Source organism: Colossoma macropomum, unplaced genomic scaffold, assembly GCF_904425465.1.
Source record: "Colossoma macropomum unplaced genomic scaffold, Colossoma_macropomum, whole genome shotgun sequence".
Taxonomy (NCBI): domain Eukaryota; kingdom Metazoa; phylum Chordata; class Actinopteri; order Characiformes; family Serrasalmidae; genus Colossoma; species Colossoma macropomum.
Genome location: NW_023494787.1, coordinates 21366687 through 21389364, shown reverse-complemented (window position 1 = coordinate 21389364; position 22678 = coordinate 21366687). Strand labels below are relative to the sequence as shown.

The 22678-nt window shown below is 38.7% G+C and overlaps 1 protein-coding gene across 1 annotated transcript in view; it reads left to right on the top strand.

The window, feature by feature from the left end:
• Positions 1-22678, top strand: part of gabbr2 (gamma-aminobutyric acid (GABA) B receptor, 2) — a 245769-nt gene that overhangs the window by 109943 nt on the left and 113148 nt on the right. Inside the window, exon 3 of the mRNA XM_036566416.1 lies at positions 20688-20858. Coding sequence (XP_036422309.1) covers positions 20688-20858 — 171 coding nt within the window. The remainder of the gene's footprint in view (positions 1-20687; positions 20859-22678) is intronic.

Below are 22678 nucleotides of genomic sequence, written 5' to 3'. Positions count from 1 at the left end.
TGGAAAATGCCAGTAATTAAAGAAGATTGACCAACTGCATGTTTCATTACAAAGACAGCATTATTAGTCATGCCTATCAGGATTTAGTGCAGTGCAGTAAGTGAAATGTTGAATGCAAATCATTTTGTTTTTGAGTTTTTGTCAACGGTTTTTAAATTTGGCACTTTTGCACACTTTGTCTGTGTGTCAAAATATGCGTATCATCTGTTGGGAAAATGTAATGTACTATTTTTTGCATCTCTAACCTCTAACCCCCCAAACCGCCCAAACCCCCCGACCCCCCACCTCCATAACCACTTTCCATTAGATAGAAGTAGGAAGGAGTCCCAAATTATTAGGCCTTTATATGATGTCAATGGATCACATCACTTACTTGGAGTTGATTTTTAGCAGCAGACGCTATGCTGTATATTAGCTGCCACCTGTGGTGATTAATGGAATGATCATTGAAATACGCACTAGTTGAAAATGCCTTTGTACAATTGTAGATAGCCACCTAGGGTTTAAGGAGAACTGTGATTTTGTATATAATAGATCTTTTGAGCGATTGTATTTAATTAAAAAGCTGTGATTTTAAGCTCAGCCACGATAGAGCTGGCATACAGGACCCTTGTTGAAAGTATTTTGTGCTGTAACATTAGTCTGGTTCGGAAATCTGAGCTGTAAGGGCAGGAGAACGCTTATGAGAATATAGGTAGTTAGTTAATAGGGTTAAACACAAACATGGCTCAAAGATTAAAAAAAGGTGGGGAGGACACACTTCACACTTGTTATATCATAGTTCGGGCAACTTCCATCAGGCAGGCTATATAGAAGCCAAGACCTACCAGAAATATTTACAGGAGGTCGCTTGTCTGTCCCAGTGGAAATTCTTAAAGTGTGGGAACGCTTTAGTCCTTAGGTGGTTGTATGCTTTGCTACTGCATGTCTATTTTATGACTTGTGATATGTTTTGTATATTTTTATTTACAGAGCGCCAGTGGTGACAACCCTTCTTAATAACAATGTTGTGTGGATACAACTTACTAAGTCATGGGAATGGGATCTTAATGTGTGGCAAGTAGATATTATGGAGTTCTGAATCTTAGTAGTACCACTTCTGTACTAATATTGATTCTAACTATATTAAATACCATATTCTAGTGCTAGTAATGAGACATTCAGTAGTTGAGTATATTTAAAAAAATCCAGCATGTATACTTGATTTTGAGTGTGGTATCAGTGGACACTGTTGTATTTCGTATGTAGCCTATTAGGCTGCAGATTGATGTGACATATGCTGGCATCTCTACCTCACAGTATATATCTTATCGTATTAGTATATACTATATAATTCTGAAACTTTTCCAATTTAACATCCCACTTACCACCATCATGTCAGTGCTCCACTGAGCTGAACACTGAAAGATATTGGAAGAATATACAACCCCGTTTCCAAAAAAGTTGGGACGCTGTGCAGAGTATAAATAAAAATAGAATGCAATGATATGCAAATCATGTAAACCATATTTTTATGGTTTTAAAGGAAAATACTGCAAAGACGACATATCAAATGTTGAAACTGAGAAATTTTATTGTATTTTGAAAAATATATGCCTGTTTAGAATTTGATGCCAACAACACGTTCCAAAAAAGTTGGGACGGGGGCATGTTTACCACTGTGTTACATCACATTTCCCATTCTTGCTTAACCTAGGATTTAAGCTGCACAACGGTCATGGGGCTCATTTGTCATATTTTTCACTTCATAACCCTCCAAATATTTTCAGTGGGTGACAGGTCTGGATTGCAGGCAGGTCAGTTTAGCACCCGGACTCTTTTAATACGGAGCAATGCTGTTGTAATACATGCAGAATGTGGTTTGACACTGTCTTGCTGAAATAAGCAAGGCCTTTCCTGAAAAAGACGTTGTCTGGATGGCAGCATATGTTGCCAAACATATATATATCGTTCAGCATTAATGGTGCCTTCGCAGATGTGCACATCACCCATGCCATGTGCACTAATGCACCCCTGTATCATCATGAGTACTGGCTTTTGAACTGTGTGCTGATAACAAGCTGAATGGTCTTTAGCCCAGAGGACACAGTGTCTAAGATTTCCGAAAAGAATTTCAAATGTTGATTTGTCAGACCACAGGACACTTTTTCACTTCCCCTCAGTCCATATTAAATGAGCTCGAGCCCAGAGAAGGTGTCAGTGTTCCTGGATCCTGTTATATGTTTATATGGTTTTTTCTTTGCATTTTAGAGTTTTAACTTGCATTTGTGGATGCAGCACTGTTTTCACAGACAGTGGTTTTCGGAAGTGTTCTTTGGCCCATGCAGTGCCGTCTGAGGGCCCAAAGATCACGGCCAGCATGTACTGGTTTTTGGTCTTGTCCCTTGCATACAGAGATTTCTCCAGATTCTCTGAATGTTTTAATAAAATTATGTACTGTCGATGATGAAAAGCAAAAGTTCTTTGTTATTTTATGTTTAGAAACGTTATTCTTGAATTGTTGCACTATTTGATTATGCAGTCTTTCACAGAGTGGTGAACCCCTCCTCATCTTTACTTCTGAAAGACTCAGCCTCTTTGGGATTCTCATGTGACTGACCTGTGGCCAATCAAATACCACGTTTTTTTAGCATTACACAACTTTACCAGCCTTTTGTTGTCCCCGTCCCAACTTTTTTGGAACGTGTTGTTGGCATCAAGTTCAAAATGTGTTTTTCTCGGTTTCAACATTTCATATGTTGTTTTTGTGCTATGTTCAATGAAATATAGGGTTTAAATGATTTGCACATCACTGCATTTTGTTTTTATTTATGTTTTGCAGAGCGTCCCAACTTTTTTGGAAATGGGGTTGTAAATTATGCATGCATATTGCAGATCTCAAGCAAGCTTTACCACCCTTTTTCAGGTTTAGCATGCTAGCAGTATTAGTCAAAGCAAATTTTATCAGACCTGCACCTTTTAAAAACGTTCCAGTCCCTAAATTGTCTCCAACATTCCTTGATTTATGTGCTTTGCAGGCATGGAGAGAGAAGCATTATTAATTTAAATGCATTTTTAATCATGCAATACCGTAAGCAGTGCAGGAGTGGAATCTGCTTCTACAGAAGAGATCAATAAGCTAATGGAAAGAAGGCTCCTGAGCACTGTTTGTGAAGGAGAAATACCTACTTCAGCTCCAGGGAAGCAGGGGATGCTGAAGGGCGCCTGAGTCATGTGCTCAATACTCCTGTGATGTTTAACCGGGTCATCCACTCTCAGGGCCTCCCTTTTGACTAGGAAAGTGTCAGTAACAGCTAGCGCTCTGCGCTGATTAGTGCTGCGGCCATTCTGTGCTTTGCCGAAAAACACAGCACCCCTGATGATCCGGCCTGCTGAGAGAGAAGGCAAGGATGGGCGGGAGTATTTATGCAGAACTTGCATGCTGTGTGCGAATGTGTGTGGCTTTGTTGCCCTCTCTGTTTCTCTCTCTTCTGCCTCCCTGACGTTGCTGATATTGCATTTCTCTCCAGTCGTGAGCCTGCTCATTTCAGACTCCATATTTTATGTCTTGGAAAGTCTGGCAAAATTTAACCTCAGAAAATGACAGTTACAGCTTGCTGTTATTAGTATCCAGGACTCAAGCTGCTTAGACAGCAAGCCTGGTGCGGTGGGATTCTTATTAATATGTTGGCCTAACTGATGGGTTATTGGCCTGTTGGTGGTAAAATATTCAGCACTCCCAGAACCTGGGTCTTGAGCTAGGTGTGCAGGAAGGCTGGATGAATTGCACTGTGTACCTATCACTGCAACATTCAATCATAACCACCACTGCAATTGAGCTAGGCCTGGGCTATCAGGCTACATCAGGACAACTCCTCTCAGCTATCATTGACTACAGAGACTGTGAAATAACTTCTGTATGCATGTCTTGTGATTCCACTTCAATTTAATAAACGTCAAAAAACAAAAGACATTTAAGATGGAAAAAAGACAGTAAAATAGAAACACAAAAAATATCATTTTGAAATTTGTTCATTAAATAGTTATTCTTCCCCTAAGTTACCCTATTATGTATGTAATTACATATTTGATTATACAGTGAGTTGTGCAATGAATTACATTTACGATTGATTTACATTCTCTATCGACAGCTTTGAGTCTACACTTATACAACCTCTCTGCTTGCTTCAGTGAGCTATGAGTGAGAAATAATTAATATTGAATTACATCATGCTTTTGTTTTTGCTGCCAATAAACTGAAACTTAAAGGGAACCTGACTGTTAAGATTTGTATGCTTTAAAAATGTACAGTACTATTTAAATATGATGTATACATCAAATGGAAATGTCTTGTTTATTATAGAAAACATTACAAATAGGCAAAATCTGCCTACTTGCAGGTCACTGTAATGATATCATATTTTCGCACTGAACTTCAGAAAATAAGGCAATCAAAATGTTTTTCTCTTGGGTAATGTCGTACTTCTGAGTGATATAATTGAGTTAAATTAGATAGCTCACTCTTCTTGCTCAGTGGATAAAAAAGAACACAACAATGCTGCAACAAAAATGGTAACCTACTAGTAGTTAAGTTTTTTTTGTTAATACAACATATTTTAATAGTAATAGATATGTATATCAAATTGAGGCTTACGTTTCTTAACACTCAGGGTTCCCTTAAAGGTTGACCCCCACACTAACGACTTGTGTGTGAGCCCACACTTCAGTTTCTCACTACATAGCTTACACAACAGTTTCATACTTACCAGGTAATTCATGATTCATAGTAGATACTAAATACTTAAGAATAGTAACTAAATTATAAGCCTGCAGGTGCAAATATTTAAAGCCTATTACAAAAGATTGTAATGGGATTTAAATATAACCCAGTGGAAAAGGTTAGTTTAATCAATGTTTTTGCAGAAAAACAAAATTAATAAATAAATAAATAAACAACACAGGGTGACACAACATCCTGTATCCTGAAGGGAGATAAGAAAAAAGCTGTGCCCCCTCTGACCTCAGTTCATGGTGGAAAATAAAGCCATGAAATGTGGGCCTGCTGGTCATTTCTGTGGCAACATGCATCTAAACAACCTGCCAGATAGATCATAGTAATTGGGGTTAAATGGCCTCAATTAGCGGTGCATTAGTGGAAGGAGCTGTGCTGCATGTGTGCCTGTTTATTTCCTTTTCTCTGTGAATATGCAGTCACAGATACAAAGCTCTGATAACTTGGCGTATATGTGTGTAACTGCTGTCTTTGGCTTTTTTTCCCCAAAGTTGTAATGTGACATGTCTCATGTAACCCATTCTAAATCTGCTTCAGTACACCATGTAGGTCCTCTTTTAAAGGCCAGTGTTTCATGGGGTTAGTTTCGGGGTTTTTGCCTTTACAAAGTGTCAAAAAGAAGTGAATGAGAAGGTCCTTGAAGTGTGTGTGTGTGTGTGTGTGTGTGTGTGTGCAGATGCGGTGTTCTTCCTGAGCGGTGCATCAAGCTGAGCTATCATGCTGTGTGTCAAATTCCTCTCTTGCATATTGAATGCGCTCGGTCCTCTGTGTGGACTTTACACTCCTCAGACGCTGATTAACAACCGGCTCTGGTGTGAATATCTTCAGTATCTCCAATGAATAACGAAAGCGTAAAGAAGCTGTGAATAGGATTTATGCCCCTCACTTGTGTTTCCTGGACTGTATTAGCTATGTTTGAGCATGTGTTGAAGTCTCTGTTTGATAAATGCTAATACTGAATGCTGTTTAGGGAATTCCACTGGAATCATTAATCAACATTGTGACCTTAGGCCAAAGCACTAATCATGTATTATCGATGTCCCATAAACCTCTGTTTTCTTACATATCCCCTCGGGGGAATCAACTGAATTCTACTACTGTAATTTAAAATCCATTCTTCTTATGAGGCCTGTGGACAAATCCACCAATAAATATACGTATAGTACGTATATTATCGCTGTTGGATCAAGAAGTCCATTTATTTTATTTTTATGGATTTACACCACTGAAAATGCCAGCTGGTCTTTACATTGTGTAAACAATTCATGACTAGTGCACCAATACCTGGTTCAAAATCTCATTACATCAACTTACATTAGAAGACTCTTCTTTAGAAAGAGTCTGTATCTTGGAAAACCTAATTTTTCTAACTTTTTTTTAAATGAAAGAGTTCTGATATAGTATGTAAAAATGTACCATTCAGTCTCCAGTCCATACAGTAAAAATGTTTTGAATTCATAGTTTTTGTAACGTCATGAATGTCAAATCATTTACATATATCCACTTCCTTAGCCTACAGCAATTTAGCCCTGTCATTCACGCTGAATTTATAAAGAGTATTTCAGCCTGGATTATGGCATAAGGCATAGTACAGGACCGCCAATCAGAACAGAGATCACTTGCATAATGTTTGTCTTAAAGGCACAGTAGCAAAAACAGCTTGTCTAGGTTTAAAGGGCAAAGACAGGTTGGAAAATGGTCATATAAAAATGAATTATGGCTGTTTTAGCTACATAAACCCATGAAAACATCATAAAAAATGTAGAATATGGGCCCTAACATTTTGGAAATAAGAGCAACAGTGCATCTTAAAAATAGTATTCAGGAAGTTACTCAAAGAACATAATCCATTAAAAATTGCTAATTAGTTCTCTCAAACTGTAATGGGATTACTTTTCTTAATACTTAATACTCTCATCACTCATTACTTCTATATTTCTTTCTAAAACCCTCACATCTGTACCAACTGTACAAGAAAATGCTCAGAAGTCATTTTCAGTAATTTATTTAGAGAGAAAGAGCCAATCACAATAAACATCATTTTAAAAAGTTCTGTCACTATCCCTGCCATTGAACAACACACAGCTAGTTATGCTTCATCAAAGTTATTAACAGCTAATGCTTTTCGTAAACTGAGAAACTAAGCAAATGAAACAAGAACAGCTCATAAACAGCTGCCTCTAAGTATTGTTTTATGAATAAAATATAAAGTTTACTGGGTTGTTCTTGAATGTAAATCAGGTCTGGCTTATTTAGGTGAGGTTCTTTCTTATTTAGCACAATGATTTTTATTCATCAGTTTCATATTAGTGTGATTAGCTGCTTGGACAGATTGCTTGCTGAGTTTACGGTGCTTCCTGCACTCGCAATGCACAGGTTATATTCACAAATGAAGTCATGCAGTCAGCTGCTGCCTGAAGCACATGCAGATTGCATAAAATTACATGTACGATTAATCTATATAAAGAGGAAATTTATTATTTAAATGTATTGTGTATATTTACTATTGCTCTGTTAGTAACTGAGAGTAACTGAAGTTAGTAACTGTAAAGTGATTATAAAAATTAAAAAAAATAACATGGTACTCTTGTTACAGGAGGAAGTGAGTACCTTACTGTAACATGTTACTTTGTATCGTGTTACATCCAACAGTGCTTATGAATATGTAGTTACATATTAATGTCAAAATATGGCCTCCATTTTACGTATTGGTCACTCAGTAAACCATCTCAATCAATACTTGGTTAATCTAGCCTATATCTAGTGCTGGACAGGTCTATGATCAGGTCAGACAGGGCCAGTGCTTCGGATTAGTGAGCCTATAAACAGATCTATCACCCATCATGGTTCATTCTGTGAATCTGATGTCGGTGCTTACGCTGGGGAAAGCTGCATTACTGCCTGTTGAAAGGTCAGAGGTCGATGCTGTGGAGCTTAACTAATGACTGACTGCTTGCTTTAAAAATCCCAATTAACTGTTTTGGTCTCTTTTGGCTCAGAGCTGCAGGTCGACTTGCTTGCGGTCTTTCCCCTGGAGACACAGGCTGGTTGTATCACTTCATTTTTTATGAGGGAGTCCAACCAGTGTTTACAGAACCAGCATCAAAATATTGTAGTTTTGCCCTTTAATACATGCTTTCCTCCGAAGTGTATGGAGCAAGCCGCTGCATGTTTTCTAGCCACTGGCCATGCAGCGTTGCTGAGCAGCTGGATGCGCCTGGAGGATGGTGCCAACTGCCTGACGTGACCGAGCAGACACCCGATTGGCTGGCATAGCTCTTAGTGACGGGGACAGAGACATCATGCTGTTCTTTATGCCCAGGGAGAATATGTGTGAAACCACTGGCAGGGGTAGAGTAAGGCAGTGTGTACAGTTTGGATTGAAAGTCATGTTCCATAAATGGATTCTCAAACTACATTTTCTGCAGTTTATTTAACCCTTATATATCTGTTATACAAAATAATGCTGTATTTAATTTTACATAATTCATTGTAGCTCATTGAAATTTGTATTGTAAACGGAGGAAGCAATGTTTATTATGATTTGAATTTGATGGAGTTTTTCTTGTAAATACAATCTTGTTTTGTAGATTTAATGTAGTTGTCTGTATTTCTGTAGTTACTAATGTCAGAATTATGTATTAGAGCTATCAAAGGATTCAAATAATTATGATTAGCCATGTTATTTTGGCATAGTTAACTGTATCACATTTGTCTGATTTGCTCTAATTTGACCCTAAAGATTTTTTTTTTACATTTAAAAATGCAGTGCATGTTGTTACAGCTAAATGAGTAAGCAAAATAAGCTTTGCCAGAATGTATTTATTACTTTCAGTAATTTAATAGCGTTATTTTCATTGTGTGGATGTGAAAATCCCGAGATGTCCTTTAGTGAACGCAGTTTCCAAATTTCATTACTGACATCCAATGAGAGCAACAGTGGCTGCATGTTCCAACTAATGATTTTATGTCATATATATCATATATACAGTCAGTACTTTCAGCTCCTCCGTAATTGTACTTTCTTGCTCTCGTTCATACAGCTGATAGATTCTTGCTACAGCTGAGAATAGCTTTCTCTGGTGCCAATGCTTTTGTAAGTTTGCTGCTTGTTGATCCATTGGTCTCATATGAGCACTGTCCAGCGTAGTCTGCCAAAGGTGCTGAAGGTATTGCTGTAAAACTCTATTTGATTGAGTAGGCTACAGTTGCAGGTTCTTCATAGCAACATACAGCGTGCAAACAGCTTATTAGTTTTACATTATAAAGAGGTCTTGTTGGGGCGTGCTTCTGGGTTTTTGTATGAAAGAATGAGTTAGCTTATGCTCATGCTAAGTCAGTACTGGCTGTTTTGCAGGACTGTCAATATTTCATTGGTCCTAGTGTTTGGAATTGGCTGGAGAACTTTAATGAGAATGAAATGCTGCGTATTGACAGAGGTAGCTAGAGCGTCAGGAGAAACTGCTACACTAGACCTCACTCAGTCGGGGCAAGCTCTCAGAATGCACAATTTCTTCTCCTCTGGCCCTGCATGCATTTTTCAATCCCTTGTACTTTCACTCTGCATGCCTCCCCCACACACATCTGAGTGTATTGCACTCTCTCCCTCTTCACCTCTCAAAGTCATTTATTATTTTCCTAAGAACAAAAAAGTGCCATCTCCTTTATTGGACTTATTAGCAGATGTGTGTGACCTTCCAGTCCCATGGCTGTGGAGCTGAGAGGTGTGACAGGCAGTGGCTTCTCTCTCTAGTTTTAATTAACGCTGGCACCAGGAGATTGATGGAAAGGAGACGCAGGTTGTCGGCGTGGCGCTACCCCTGGGGGGTGGGGGGTGGCAATTAAAACCTGGGTGAAGCGTGGCAGCACGTGCAGCAGGATGGAGGGACAATGGGGGGAGGAAAGGAAAGAGGGATTAAGAAAGGGATGGAGACTCACCTGCTGCTCTTTCTCACCGCTTCACAGCCAAGTATGCAGGGCCACGTGCCTGCTGTTGACATATGTATGTTTGGGTGTTTTTGTACATTTTCAGAACAAAAATGCACTGACTTTGTTGGAAAACCAGAGAAAAGCAGTACCCAAATTGTATTATAAAACTATGCAGTATTTATACTGTAATTTTAGATAAACTTGTATTTGTACAGGTTTTTTCCTACACCCTTGTTTTTCTCATATGTACAACACATACACTATGGACAATTCAAGTCAAGTCAAGCCAGGCTTTATTGTCATTTCAGCTATATACAAGTACATAGTGAAACAAAACAACATTCCTCCAGGACCATGGTGCAACACAGGAACACAAGTGCGAGACAATACAATAAACACAGTGCAGACAATACAGTACAGTAAATAAATACAAAAGACTTACAATAAATACAAAACAGGACACTGGCAGTACAGTACTGAAAATATGTGGAGTTGTGCAAAGTAGGGGGTAACATGCTCTTAATCACTGAATTCAGGTGTTTCATTCAGTCCCCTTGCCACAGGTGTATAAAATCAAGCACCTAGCCCTGCAGTTTGCCTTGACAAACATTTGTAAAAGAATGGGTCGTTCTAAACAGCTCACAGAATTCAAGTGTGTACTGTAATAGGATGCCACCATTGCAGCAAGTCAGATCGTAAAATTTCTTCCTTCCTAGATATTCCATGATCAACTGTGAGTGGTATTATTGAAGTGAAAATGTTTAGAAACCATAGCAACTCAGACAGCATAAAGTTACAGAATGGAGTCGCTGAGTGCTGAGACTCATAGTGCATAAAAGTCGCCAGTGCTCTGCTGACTTAATAACCAAGTTCCAAACCTCTTCTGGCATAAACATCAGCACAAAAACTGTGCCGGGAGCTTCATGGCATGGGTTTGCATGGCCAAACAGCTGCATGCAAGCCTTACATCATCAAGCACAATGCCAAGCGTTGGATGGAGTGGTGTAAAGCATGCCACCACTGGACTCTGGAGCAGTGCAAAAGTATTCTGTGCAGTGGCAAATCACGCTTCTCTATCTGGCAGTCTGATGGATGAGTCTGGGTTTGACATTGTGCCAGCTATAAAGTTTGGTGGAGGAGGGATAATGCAATGCGGGTTGTTTTTCAAGGGTTGGCCTAAGAATCTTAGTTCCAGTGAAGGGAAATCTTAATGCTTCAGCATACCAAGACATTTTGGACAACTGGATGCTTCCAACTTTGTGGGAACAGTTTGGGAAAGGCCCACAAGCATGACTGTGCCCCAGTGCACAAAGCAAGGCCCATAAAGGCATGGCTGGGTGAGTTTGGTGTGAAAGGACTTGACTGGCCCGCCCAGAACCCTGACCTCAACCCCATTGAACACCTTTAGAATGAAGATTGCAAGCCAGGACCTCTTGTCCAACATCAGTGTCTAGCCTTTCAAATGCTGCTCTGGATGAATGGGCAAAAATTCCCACAGACACACTCAGACAAAATCTTGTAGAAAACTTCCCAGAAGAGTGGAAGCTGTTGTAGCTGCAAAGAGGGGACCAACACCATATTAATGCCTGTGAATTTAAAATTGGATGTCATAAAAGCTGTAGGTGTAATGTGTAGGTGTCCTAATACGTTTGTCCATATATGTGTATGTGCTGTGAAGTGCACTACAATTGTCTGTGTTCTCAGCTTTGCTACATTACATTGTATATAGACAAACACCACAAATGTGTCTTGTTAACTTTCGATTTTGCTGTAATGTTACATACTTAAGAGAACAATCACTCTATTTTCACAATAGCATAATAGATTTTAGCTGTCACACCATACACTCAACATCACATTACCACAGATACTTGCAGTTATGCCAGTTGTTATTTTAAACATCATGGGATGAACTGATTAACTGAAACACAAAACACCATTGGGATAAGAATAACATGTTAAAAAAAACTCCTGTGAAGTGAACTGTAGGTGAAATGTAGCTGGGACGTCTCACCCTGTCACTAAAATATTCAGAGACAGGCTGCTAAACACTGTACACATTACCGCTCCCTTTACCAGTATGCAAACAACAGCTAATTAATGTAAAATCTGTTATTTTAACTTCTTTGCTTCGTTCAGCAGCTAAGTTTACCTAATATACTTCAGTTTTCAAAGTATATATTTTACACAACTTGACACAGGACCCTGAGCATGTGTTACATTAACAAATATGACAAACATTGCTTATAAGGTTAGACATGTCAGCGCAGTCCTCTCTATACTGAGTACAACATGCTTGTTATGTTCGAGGTAGATCAAGGTTTTTAGAGTGGGTGTGACTACATGTCTACAAGACCTGTCACTCCAAAACAGCTGACCAAAAGAGAATGTAGGTGAAAGCCTTCTTCTGTGACCCGCCCCCCATCAAAATGTGCCAAGTTAGAAGCAAAAAATATAGCAGCAAAATCAGCAAATGGAAAAAACATGAAAGCAACGACTGTCAAAATGAGTAATACATTTATATTAAACTAAGTAAAAATGAGTTTTTTTGAAAAACTAAGTTTGATTTAACGCTCATTATTTGTATATATATATTGGAGACTTTGATACATAACATTTTGCTTGTGGACTTTTTTATTTTATTTGAAACTTTTGGCACAAAATTAATTCCATAGACAACCCCTTGCTGTGAATACAATTCATATCTCAACAAAGACTGATGCTGAGATAAAACAGACAACTGCAGTTTTCTTGTATGCAGCTGCCACAATAACAAAAATAATATTTAAACCCAATAAAACCCCTTTTATAAATATTGACTTGCTTGCTCACCTACAAAGACGAAAATCCAGTTTGCTAATGTTTTGTAAAACATATTTCCAGAAATGTTATAGAAGAAAAAAATAGCATAGTTCAACTGAGGGAGCTCCAGAAAACTAAACCAGCAGTCATGCAATGTTCACACAAAGTAAATTGCAGCTGAAACTTTTAGTTGCGTAAAAAATACATATACATATGTGGCATAAGCATGACCCCATTTCCTGGCAGTAAATGTATAAAACAGTGTGTGTGTGTGTGTGTGTGTGTGTGAGAGAGAGAGACTGCTCACTTTGATCAATGTGTGTGGTGACATACTATGGAGGGCACAGATTTGGATCAGATGTGTTTCGCAGTAATGCTACATGATCCCATGACAGTTCCATATACAGAACACAGTGTTCCTGTTGAGTGCATTTGTGTGTATTTTTTCCACTATGTATGCACAAGTGTATTTGCGCTTACGCATATGAGAGAGAGCCCATGTGTGGTAGGAGAGAGGAAAGAGACTGTATTTGATTAAAACCTATTCCTCATAATGTTACATAAACCCTTGACCTGAAAGACTATAGCGATCACAGCTCGATGGAGTCTTTGTTCTTTTAAATAAGACGTTCCAGGCTGGATTTCTGTGGAATGACTCGAGCTGAGAGAGTATGTGAGGAAGGGGAGGAAGCCTAATTTTGTGTGATAGCTTTCTCGCCTCACCCTTCCATCTGATTGAGTGCTACCGTTCTGCCTTTAAAACACAGGGAAAACAGGACGGGCCTGGCCCGGAGACGAGTGCTCACTGCTGAAGAGCCTGCGCTGATGCAATGGAGGTCATTACAGAAAAGTCAGAGAGGACACTGATCGCTTGATTGAATTTAGAGGAATGTCTCCGCCCGGAGAAATGACAAAAGGTGCCATGAGGCAATACCAGCACAATAGCACTTTCAGAATATCATTTTTTAGAACATTTTCAGTCAAGAAACAAATTAAACAGATAAAACTTTTCTGGTTCATTCATTTTTCTCAGAGGGGACCTCAGTTCCCAATCTGTTGGGCTACTCTTTATCAATGACCTCTGCTGAAATATGGACTAAAAGAAAGGTGCCAGACGGGTTCATTTCAGTGATGCTTTAGAAGAACCAGCTTTGGTGCCCTAAAGAATTTTTCAGTGGATGGTCTTTTAAAGGAATACTCCAGATCTGAACATCTAGATCTGTAGCATACAATCGATTACCACAGACAATAACTTAGATACAATGCTCTATACTACTGCTTGCTCCACTACAGGATTCTAGTAGTATGTTAGCACTAAGCTCATGCTAATTCACATTTTTTGGGCGTTCTACATTAAACATGGAAATTTTAGACTTGTAAAAGACATTTCACATTTGTTTGAAGCTTGTAACAGACATTATATGTATTTTATGTATAATAAAATAAATTCAGTTCAACTCAGTTAACATATATTTTACTTTTCATGTAGCCATTTTGCATTGACTCGTTGAGTAAAGAGTCCTGGCATAGAACTGCCTCTGCTGTTATCCATTTCTAACAGCTCATTGAAACCTGGTTAAACTACAGTCAGTGATGCATTTAGAGCTTCCAGAAGACCAAGAGTAGTGTTTTTTCTCATAAAATTGGTCTCACCCATTCGAAATCAAAACATGATTGGTTGATTACACTGTCACTTCCTAATTGTTAGAAGTTAGTTTGACATGTTAGGCCTTCAGTCCAGCTACTGAAATCTTACCAATGAGAGAACAAGTTTGGCCACATTTATTAAGATATGATGGAGAAACAATTCCTGATTGGATAATTTTCTGTCTTCAAGAATGTAGTAGTTTTGTTTCCAATCAAAACTTAAAAATGAGCTAAGAGTAGTACTAGAATGCTTGCAGAGCTTAAATACAACAAGCATTAGGCCTTTTCTGAAGGCCTAGAAGGCCCTGAGGGTTCTCCACTGCTCAAAACATAATACAAGCCTTCTTTTCTAAGTACAAAGAAATTGAAATTAAATTCCGTAGAAATGAACCATAAGGTATTCCATTAAATAACCATATCTTGGAAGCTTCTTTTGGTAACCACAGTTGGCTCTTGTTTGGCATGACTCCAAAGAAACCTTTTGACACCTTTTTATTTAAGAGTGTATGGCAGTCTTTATGAAGAGAGGTAGGCCATGTCTCAGGCCCTGGTGAACCCTTTCCCTCAGTGTGGGTGTAGAATGTAGCCCCAGCTAAATGGAGATTAAAGTGGCCTCCCAAAGACCTTTAAAACTTTGCGAGTCTCGTGGGTGGATTTGGATTTAGCACTAGCGGCATGATAAAGGCCCTCCTCCTCCTTAATTGACAGTGTTAATCCCTGTGTTTGGAACAACAGTCTCATTGTCGGGTTGTAATGAGTGATGGGATGGGTGTCAAGGGGGGCCGCTGGAGTTCCTTACAGCGCTGTCGATCATTTTACTCCTGGATTCTTGACGGTAGAGCAGGATTACATGCTGATGATGCTTGTAAACGATCATTCATTGTATGACACAAGAACATGCAAGTCCGTGAGACTTTTAAGGTGTTACTTGTTCTTGAAGGTGAAATAAACTTTAGTTGTTGTAGAACCTTTATTATGTGTACATTATTTCAACTTCAAGAAGGTTCTGCACATCTCATTTACAAAAATGGTTATTTAACAAATTATCTGTTGAAGGTTCTTTAGGGAACCAAATGTGGTTCTTCTGTGGCATCACTTCAAAGAACACTTTTTGGTACCCTTATTTTTATGAGTGTAGGTTTCGAGTCTAGGCAGTGATGTTGTAGAATAGGAACTACAGAATAACAACAATGACATAGTTGTTGTGCAGAGAAGATAGTTGCAGAATGTTTAGTTCTCAGTAATTTCTCCCATTACTGAGGACTAATTTATTGAGGTAATCAGGGCAGTCCGAGCTACGTAGGCTTTCAAGTTAATCTGTGCCAACCATTTCCTCACTGTCTCAGACCTGACAAGCTTGTAAATTTTGCTTGAATGGCTGACAAAATCATATTTACAACTAGTAAACTCGTAAAATGAGTGTATGAGATATGACGTATAACAAGACCTTTACATGACAGAAAAACACGAAACTTGCAGTGAATATGAACAAATATGTACCTGATTCGTTTCTGCTAGATCTATGAGCTTTTTAACACAGCAAAGAAAAAGCAGGATTGTATCCTCCAGATCTCCATGTCGTCTTTTCCGTGTAGCATATCTATAAACAAACACCCAGAGTTTAGTTGTATTTACTAGTTAACCATCTGGTATATACTACCTAAATATTTAATATATATTGCTGCTGTTGGAACAAAACCTTGCATCTCCAAAATGGTAACATTACAGGAGAAGGAAAAAACATACTTTACTTTTAATGTAAGTCACTAGAACCAGACTTCTTTCCAAGTCATTCTGGGCCATTTCTTGTGGTCCATTCATCATGAAATCTATACACAATGTAAAGGGCAACAGGCATTTTCAAATTATGTCAAATGAAAATACAAGGTTTTGTTCCGGCAGCAGAGATATATAATATAATCAGTATTTAGTGTGTCCATCCTTCGCCTTTATTACAGCTTCCATTGTTTATACGAGACTTGCTCTTTTCAAAGATATCTGCAGGGATGTTTTTTTACACCTCCAAAGTTCAGTCTTAGAAATTCTGTTTGTTCCACTTATTTTCATTTGACTCTCCTCTGCTTTATGCACGTAGATTATCTTATGTCTAATCTCTTCGGAAATATCTCCTGAAAAATGAATAGCTTGTATTTAATTACCATTTTGTTTGGGAAGTACTGTATGTTGCTGTTCCAGCAGTATGTATTTTAATGTCTGCCATTTTGAAGAAAGTCTTAACTTAAGAGATGTAAAAACTCTTAACTTTCAAGAGGGGACTTTGTATGGAGAGCAGAGGCCACTGGCTGTCCAGATTTCAGCATGGCTGCCACAGCGCTAACATGCTGCCAGCTTCTGCTAATCACTGTCATTATCAGCAATCTTACTGTCTTATCACTCGTAGCACAGCAATTAACCCACTGTTGATTAACATCAATAACTTTCCTAGAAGACACAAAATCATTACATTAGATCATTCCAATTTCTTGCTGCTCTGAGAACACCTCCTGTCTCTAAAACAACATGTCAGGATTGGAGGAAAATGTGCAGACTTCCCACTGTTTTAACCTAATTATCATGAAACGAAGAGTTATTATTTTAGCTGCTAGAACTTTTAATCTAATAAACAGCATAATGCAAACAGTCTGGTTTTGGAGGAAATAATTAAAAGATCAAAAATGTCTGCTGTAAGATTTTATGCAGATTGCTTTCAGCTAGAATTGTCTAACAACATGGCTGACATAAATATAGTATTCTCTCACCTTTTTTGCTGTAGCAGCTTGTCTGCTGTGTCTGTAAATCATCAACTTTATGGCACTTTTTATTACCAGCACTGTTGCGATGTAATTGAATTTGTCTAAACTGTCTCACTTCTCTTGTCTAAATATTTTTAGTTCTGGTTCATGACACGGTTCAAGAGAATGCAGAATGTAAAAGTGCTGCTATTCACACGTTCTCTAGCTGTCAGAGAGTGTGGACATCAGCAGGGCATGGTGAACTGAGGAAACTAATTTAACACTTTTTCCAAATAAGAGCCCACAAGCTCTTTCAAGAAAGCCCAGATGAAATCAATTTAGTCAAAGTTGGGCTGTCTCTCCTGGGTTCTTCTGACGTTTTGCACTTGGCAAAAGCGATTGTCTGCATTAATCTTAGTGAGAAGTAGCAGGAGAACGGTGCGAGAACAGTGTTGTTAAGTAACAAGAGAACTGACAAGACAGATGACTAGATGCGATCACTAAGATGATGGATATTTTAAGCAGTGTTACCATCTGAACGCTCTTGCTTCGCCATCTCTAACCTGAGAAGAGACAGAGAGATGAAAGCTTTTTATCATTAAGTGTCATTATCATAAGGAATCAGGCTTGAAAAAAAAACAGAATAGACACAAAAAAGGATCAGGTGGTGTGCGCTGTCACTCCAGAGGCCAGACGTACTCACTATTCCCTCTTCATTCCCGGTCAGTAAGCGTGCGGAGATACACCCAGGACAGCACAGACTGAAGCACTCAGATTACATCACCACTTTCTCCTATCAAATGAGCCAGAAATTAGAACAGATGAGGCACATTTCCCATGTCCCTCTTCATGTCAGCAAGGTCACAACTATAACATACTGCAGGGCTAAAGGTCAACTCCATTTCAGCTCCAATTCCGCTCACACATAAGACAGGAAAGTAATTTAACTTAGAGCTGATTCGATTGTGACCAATGGCACTTTTTCAATTCTCGATTCACTTCCCTTTCAAGTCCTATGGTCTAGTGGAACTGAATAGAACGGACTGTGTCTTCACTCTGAAAGAGCAGTTAAAGCAGTCAAGGACTCTATTAAATGGGCATTCTTGCCTAAAACTAGAGTTTAATATGTTATTTGTCGTGTTATCCAATATGCTATAGTGTGGCTTTATATCCCTGAGCCTCATTAGTTTGACAGAATATAAAAAATCCCCTCAAAAGCAGTTATTTCAGAAGTTCCTAGTCTTCGAACTAGAAAGTCTGACTCTAGAGACTACCGTGGCACTGCTATTGGAATGCAAGTAAGCATGGTTACAACACATGTTGCAGTGGTTAAATTTTTCATAGCAGTTTTTTTCAGTGTCTCTTTAATGTTATGCAAAGAGTTGGCTAACTGAATCAAAATTTGCAGCAATTTCTGCACCGCGCCATTTTTATTTTAATATAAAAGTGGCTTTGATTTGCTCTTCATTGAGAGTCTGTTTTTGTACAGTAATAAAAAATTTGTCAGAATTGGATGTGCAGCATTGCACAAACCATTCATGACTGTAAGCAAAAAATGTTCTCCTTTAACAACTATGAAGCTGCTTTGGTATCCTGAATCAAAGAATTTCCGTATGTTTATCTCTCAGAGACTAACAACCTTCAGGCTGTATTATAGCCTGAGGAACATGTGTTAATCTACTGAGCAAGGGCTGTCATAAACAGCATACCATGATGTGCTCTGCTCCGTTTTGGCTTCAGCGAAAGCTGAAAATACTCTCGGTGGTGTTTGACAACATGAAAGTGATGTTAAATGAAAAGCATTTTTTTCCCTTTTTTTAAAGTTATACTGTACACCCTTTGAAAAATCCAGCTCTCTAGCTCTCTTTTTAGAGCACAAATTGATTTCAGCCTGCTTACAGTGCAATTTTTGGACACGAAAATGGGACGTGTAGTTAAAAGGAGCTTCAATTAATTTGGAGATCCGGTGCATTTTCTGTTTCTTAAATTCTATTTTCCAGGAGGAAAAGGCCCAAATAGACCTTAATCCCTGCGAAGGAATGTGAATTAGATGGGGGCAAGCACTTTTTAGCCTTCAATAGGACCATGTTTGCATTTTCATACATGCAAATGCACACATACACACACACTGAAGGCAGACAGCTGAGGTCGACCGTCAGTGGTGCAAGCGTTCGCGGCTGCTGTCACCATGGGCACCCTCAGAAAGTGTGAGCTCTGTCTTTTTATAGAGATGTGTGAGTGTGTTGATTTGTTCACACCTGCACTCTGGACTCCCAGTGTCCTGACACAGATGATTTGACCTGGCTCATCACCCTCAATCCAGCATGAAAAGGCCAAACATAGAGCTGATGGACATGGACATGGGCATCAGAATACAAGCTCTCCTTATTGCTCTGTAATTATATCAAGATGATATCAGTGTAATCTAGCACAAAGCTGATGACCTCAATCACACATCGATATGAACATATGTGGCTCATTTGGGTCTGCTAGTGTTTTGCCTTGTTAAATTTTGCAAGAACACTCTGAAATAATGTTGCCAACAAGGTGTGATGCCAGAGAACAGCGGTTACTATTTTTGGTTCTGGAGTACCACTGCCTTGTGTATTGTATTGTTTTCAGGCTTCTAACTCATTCAGTTTACTTCACGACAGGCCTTTTAATTGTCCACTCGCAAAATTCTGACAGGCCCCACCTCCCGTAGTTGCAATGTCAAACCTCCAGTTTGGGCTGCCTGGTAGTATACGTAGCAATTTTCATAGGTGTTTGAGAACTGACAGTATGAATACAGGCTGAATTGAATTAAAAATGGATTCTAGAAACCATATTTTTATCAATCAAACCAGGGATTTTTTAGTGACTGGATGTTAAAGTGGGAGGTTTTCATGTCTAACAAGGAGATTTGAGCAAAGAAAGCTGCTCTTTCAGGTGAGCTAATGCTGGAGCTAGTTGCCATGAGAGAAGAACCACCAAAGTTGGTCACCAGCAAAACGAGCATATGTTGTGGTTTGGGTGCTGGTATGTTGGTCACCTAGCACCAAGGCCAGCACTAAACCAGCATAAACCAGCTTAGACCAGGAATTCATGCTGCTCTGTGCTGTTTTTTTAAGCAGGGTGGTCCAATGTTCGGTGCTAAAGAGTTCTCATTTTCTTGTACATAAGATACTTCAGCCAATTTTAATGAATTAGTACAAATGATAGCACATCAATATATCTGCACAGAATTTTTTTTATTTCACATCAGAAATGTGAACACTGAAAACTGTTTAATCTGACTAGTTTTTCAAGTTACTTGTCCACAGCTAAGGTAACAAAAGCTAACTTAGCTAGCTAACTCATCTTAACATTGTTCTATACTGTTATTTATCATTAGACATCATGTTGAAGCTAGTATTAGCACCTATAGTAACCTAGATAAAGTTTAGCATAACTTAGAGCTGCTTGTTACTAGTTTTGACATTGAGCTGTGAGTTTGGTCTTCCACTTCCATCCAAAACTTTTCCAGCTTTAGGAACCCCCCATATGATCAGGACAGCATGTGTCATGATTTACTGTCACCATCATTTTCACTGCAGGTTTGTTTTTGAGGAGTTATATCTGAGCTCTTTAAAAGTAGAGGTAGTAGCGCTCGGAGATGGTTGTGGAAGCATGTCCATTATTATTTAGCAAAAGGTCAATTAAAGGTTTTTCCAAGAACTGTAAATTCAAGCCACAAACTATTTATTAAGCTTTATTTTTAAAAGTAAAAGCATGTAAGTGAATTGGCTTGTACTGAACCATATTTTCTCTCTCTGTGTGTTTTGCAGCTTTCTTTTGCGGCAACAACTCCTGTCCTGGCAGACAAGAAAAAGTACCCAAACTTTTTCCGAACAGTTCCCTCAGACAATGCGGTGAATCCAGCTGTGGTGAAATTCCTCAACTACTACAACTGGAGCAGAGTTGGCACATTGACCCAAGATGTCCAGAGGTTTTCAGAGGTAAGTCTAAAGAACTGTGTGGCTTATACAGAAACCTGTTTACCAGTGTTTTTCCAAGCTATGGAGGACAGAGCTAAGTGAGACTGCCTCTTTTGTCTAGAGCAGGTGTATAATGATTGATTCATTTTAAGTATGGGGCATTTTTGCTTATGCCTTCTTTTGTGCCCTGTTTTGGTTCATGAATCATGAGAGCAGAAACAGGAATGAGGAAATTCTGAGTTATCTGTGAAATTAGGATTCAAGCATGCAAATGTCCACTTCAAGAGTGTTTGATGTTTGTTTAAAAAGAACAGTACACATTCCAGCCGCCTGTTTGATTTAGACATGGTTGTTTGGGCCATATTTTTGCCAGAAACAGTGAAATGAAACAAAAAGGAAGCTTATGATGTTCCATGACTGTTCTTGTCATGAATCTACTTGCACAGATGTACACAGAAATTATAGGCCATCTTTTTTACTGCGGATATAAGTTTGTTGCTTTCTGTCCCAGGGTTTTTTCTTTTTTTTCTAATTTATTCATTTGTGAAATCCATCTGCTGCCTGATTAAGGTCTCTCTCTTTTGGGAAATGAAATGTCCAAGAGTGACGCATACACTATATCACTCAACGCAAATGGTTGCTGCTCCACACTCTGTGGAAAAGTGATTCTAAGAAATATGAACCACAGTTTTTTTACATGATGAGTATGGGAGGGTGTTCTGCTTTGGTTTATTTTGATGTTAAGAATGTCCCTTTGATTGCAATATAACTGATGTTATGTGATCAGGCTGTAAATTTGATCGACTTTGATTAAATGAAAAAAAACTCCAGAAATATTTCTCATCCTCTTTAGCAAATACTAGGCAGTAGCATTCCTGATGGAGAACTGATTCTTTGATTTTGCTGTGTTCAGGAAATAGGGCAGTGTACCATATTACTGTATGGTTGGTGTAAAGGTTTTCAGTGCACTAGGATAAGATGTACTCTAGTTCAGAGGTTTTTCTTTTTTTTTTACACAGACTGCTGCTTTAATTCAGTATGCTGCTCTGAAAAGGCAGTATAGTCTCTTGTGATTGTAAAAAGCCAGGCTCCAATGTTAGTCCTGTGCTAGCACTAGAATTAGCACTAGTCAAACACTACTCCTTGAATACCTTATTAAGGCTTTTAAAAATATTTAATATTTGAATATTCACTGAATACAATGAAGAAAATGATACTTCGAATGTAGAAAATGTACATTTCAATGTTTAAGCTACCTCCGCAACAGCTCCTAGCCTGTTCCAGGCCAGTTAGTTAGTAACATTATCATATGTGCTGGCTACCAAATGCAAAGAAGATACCATTGCTGGCCATAAATAAACAAAACACAACAAAAAAAAATGAATTAATTTATTCATCTTCTTAAACTGCTTGATCCAGCTAAGGTTGTGGTAGCAGTAGGGAAAGCAGAGAATCCCAGACAACCTTGTCACCTCCGACTTCCTTCAGCTCATTCTGGGGGATCCCGAGCCGCTCCAAGGCCAACAAGTCAGTGCCCCAAATGTGGATGTTTTGTAGCATATTAAGTGTAATCAGTTACCGTTGATACATGTAATACAAAGTGAAGTGAACTGCTAGTTTATAGAGCTACAGCAAATACGGAAGGTTTTTTTGCTACATTCTGTATGTGCACACTTTGGCTCACACAGCCACTTGAGCTTATGATAACAGCATGTTTTTATTAGTGTGGGAGATTTGGTAGGAAAGTCATTCTCAAATATATCTCAGAACATTTTTTTAACAACCTTGTGACCTTCATTTATAACAGCATGAGTTTACAATGATCCTTGATAGCATTTACT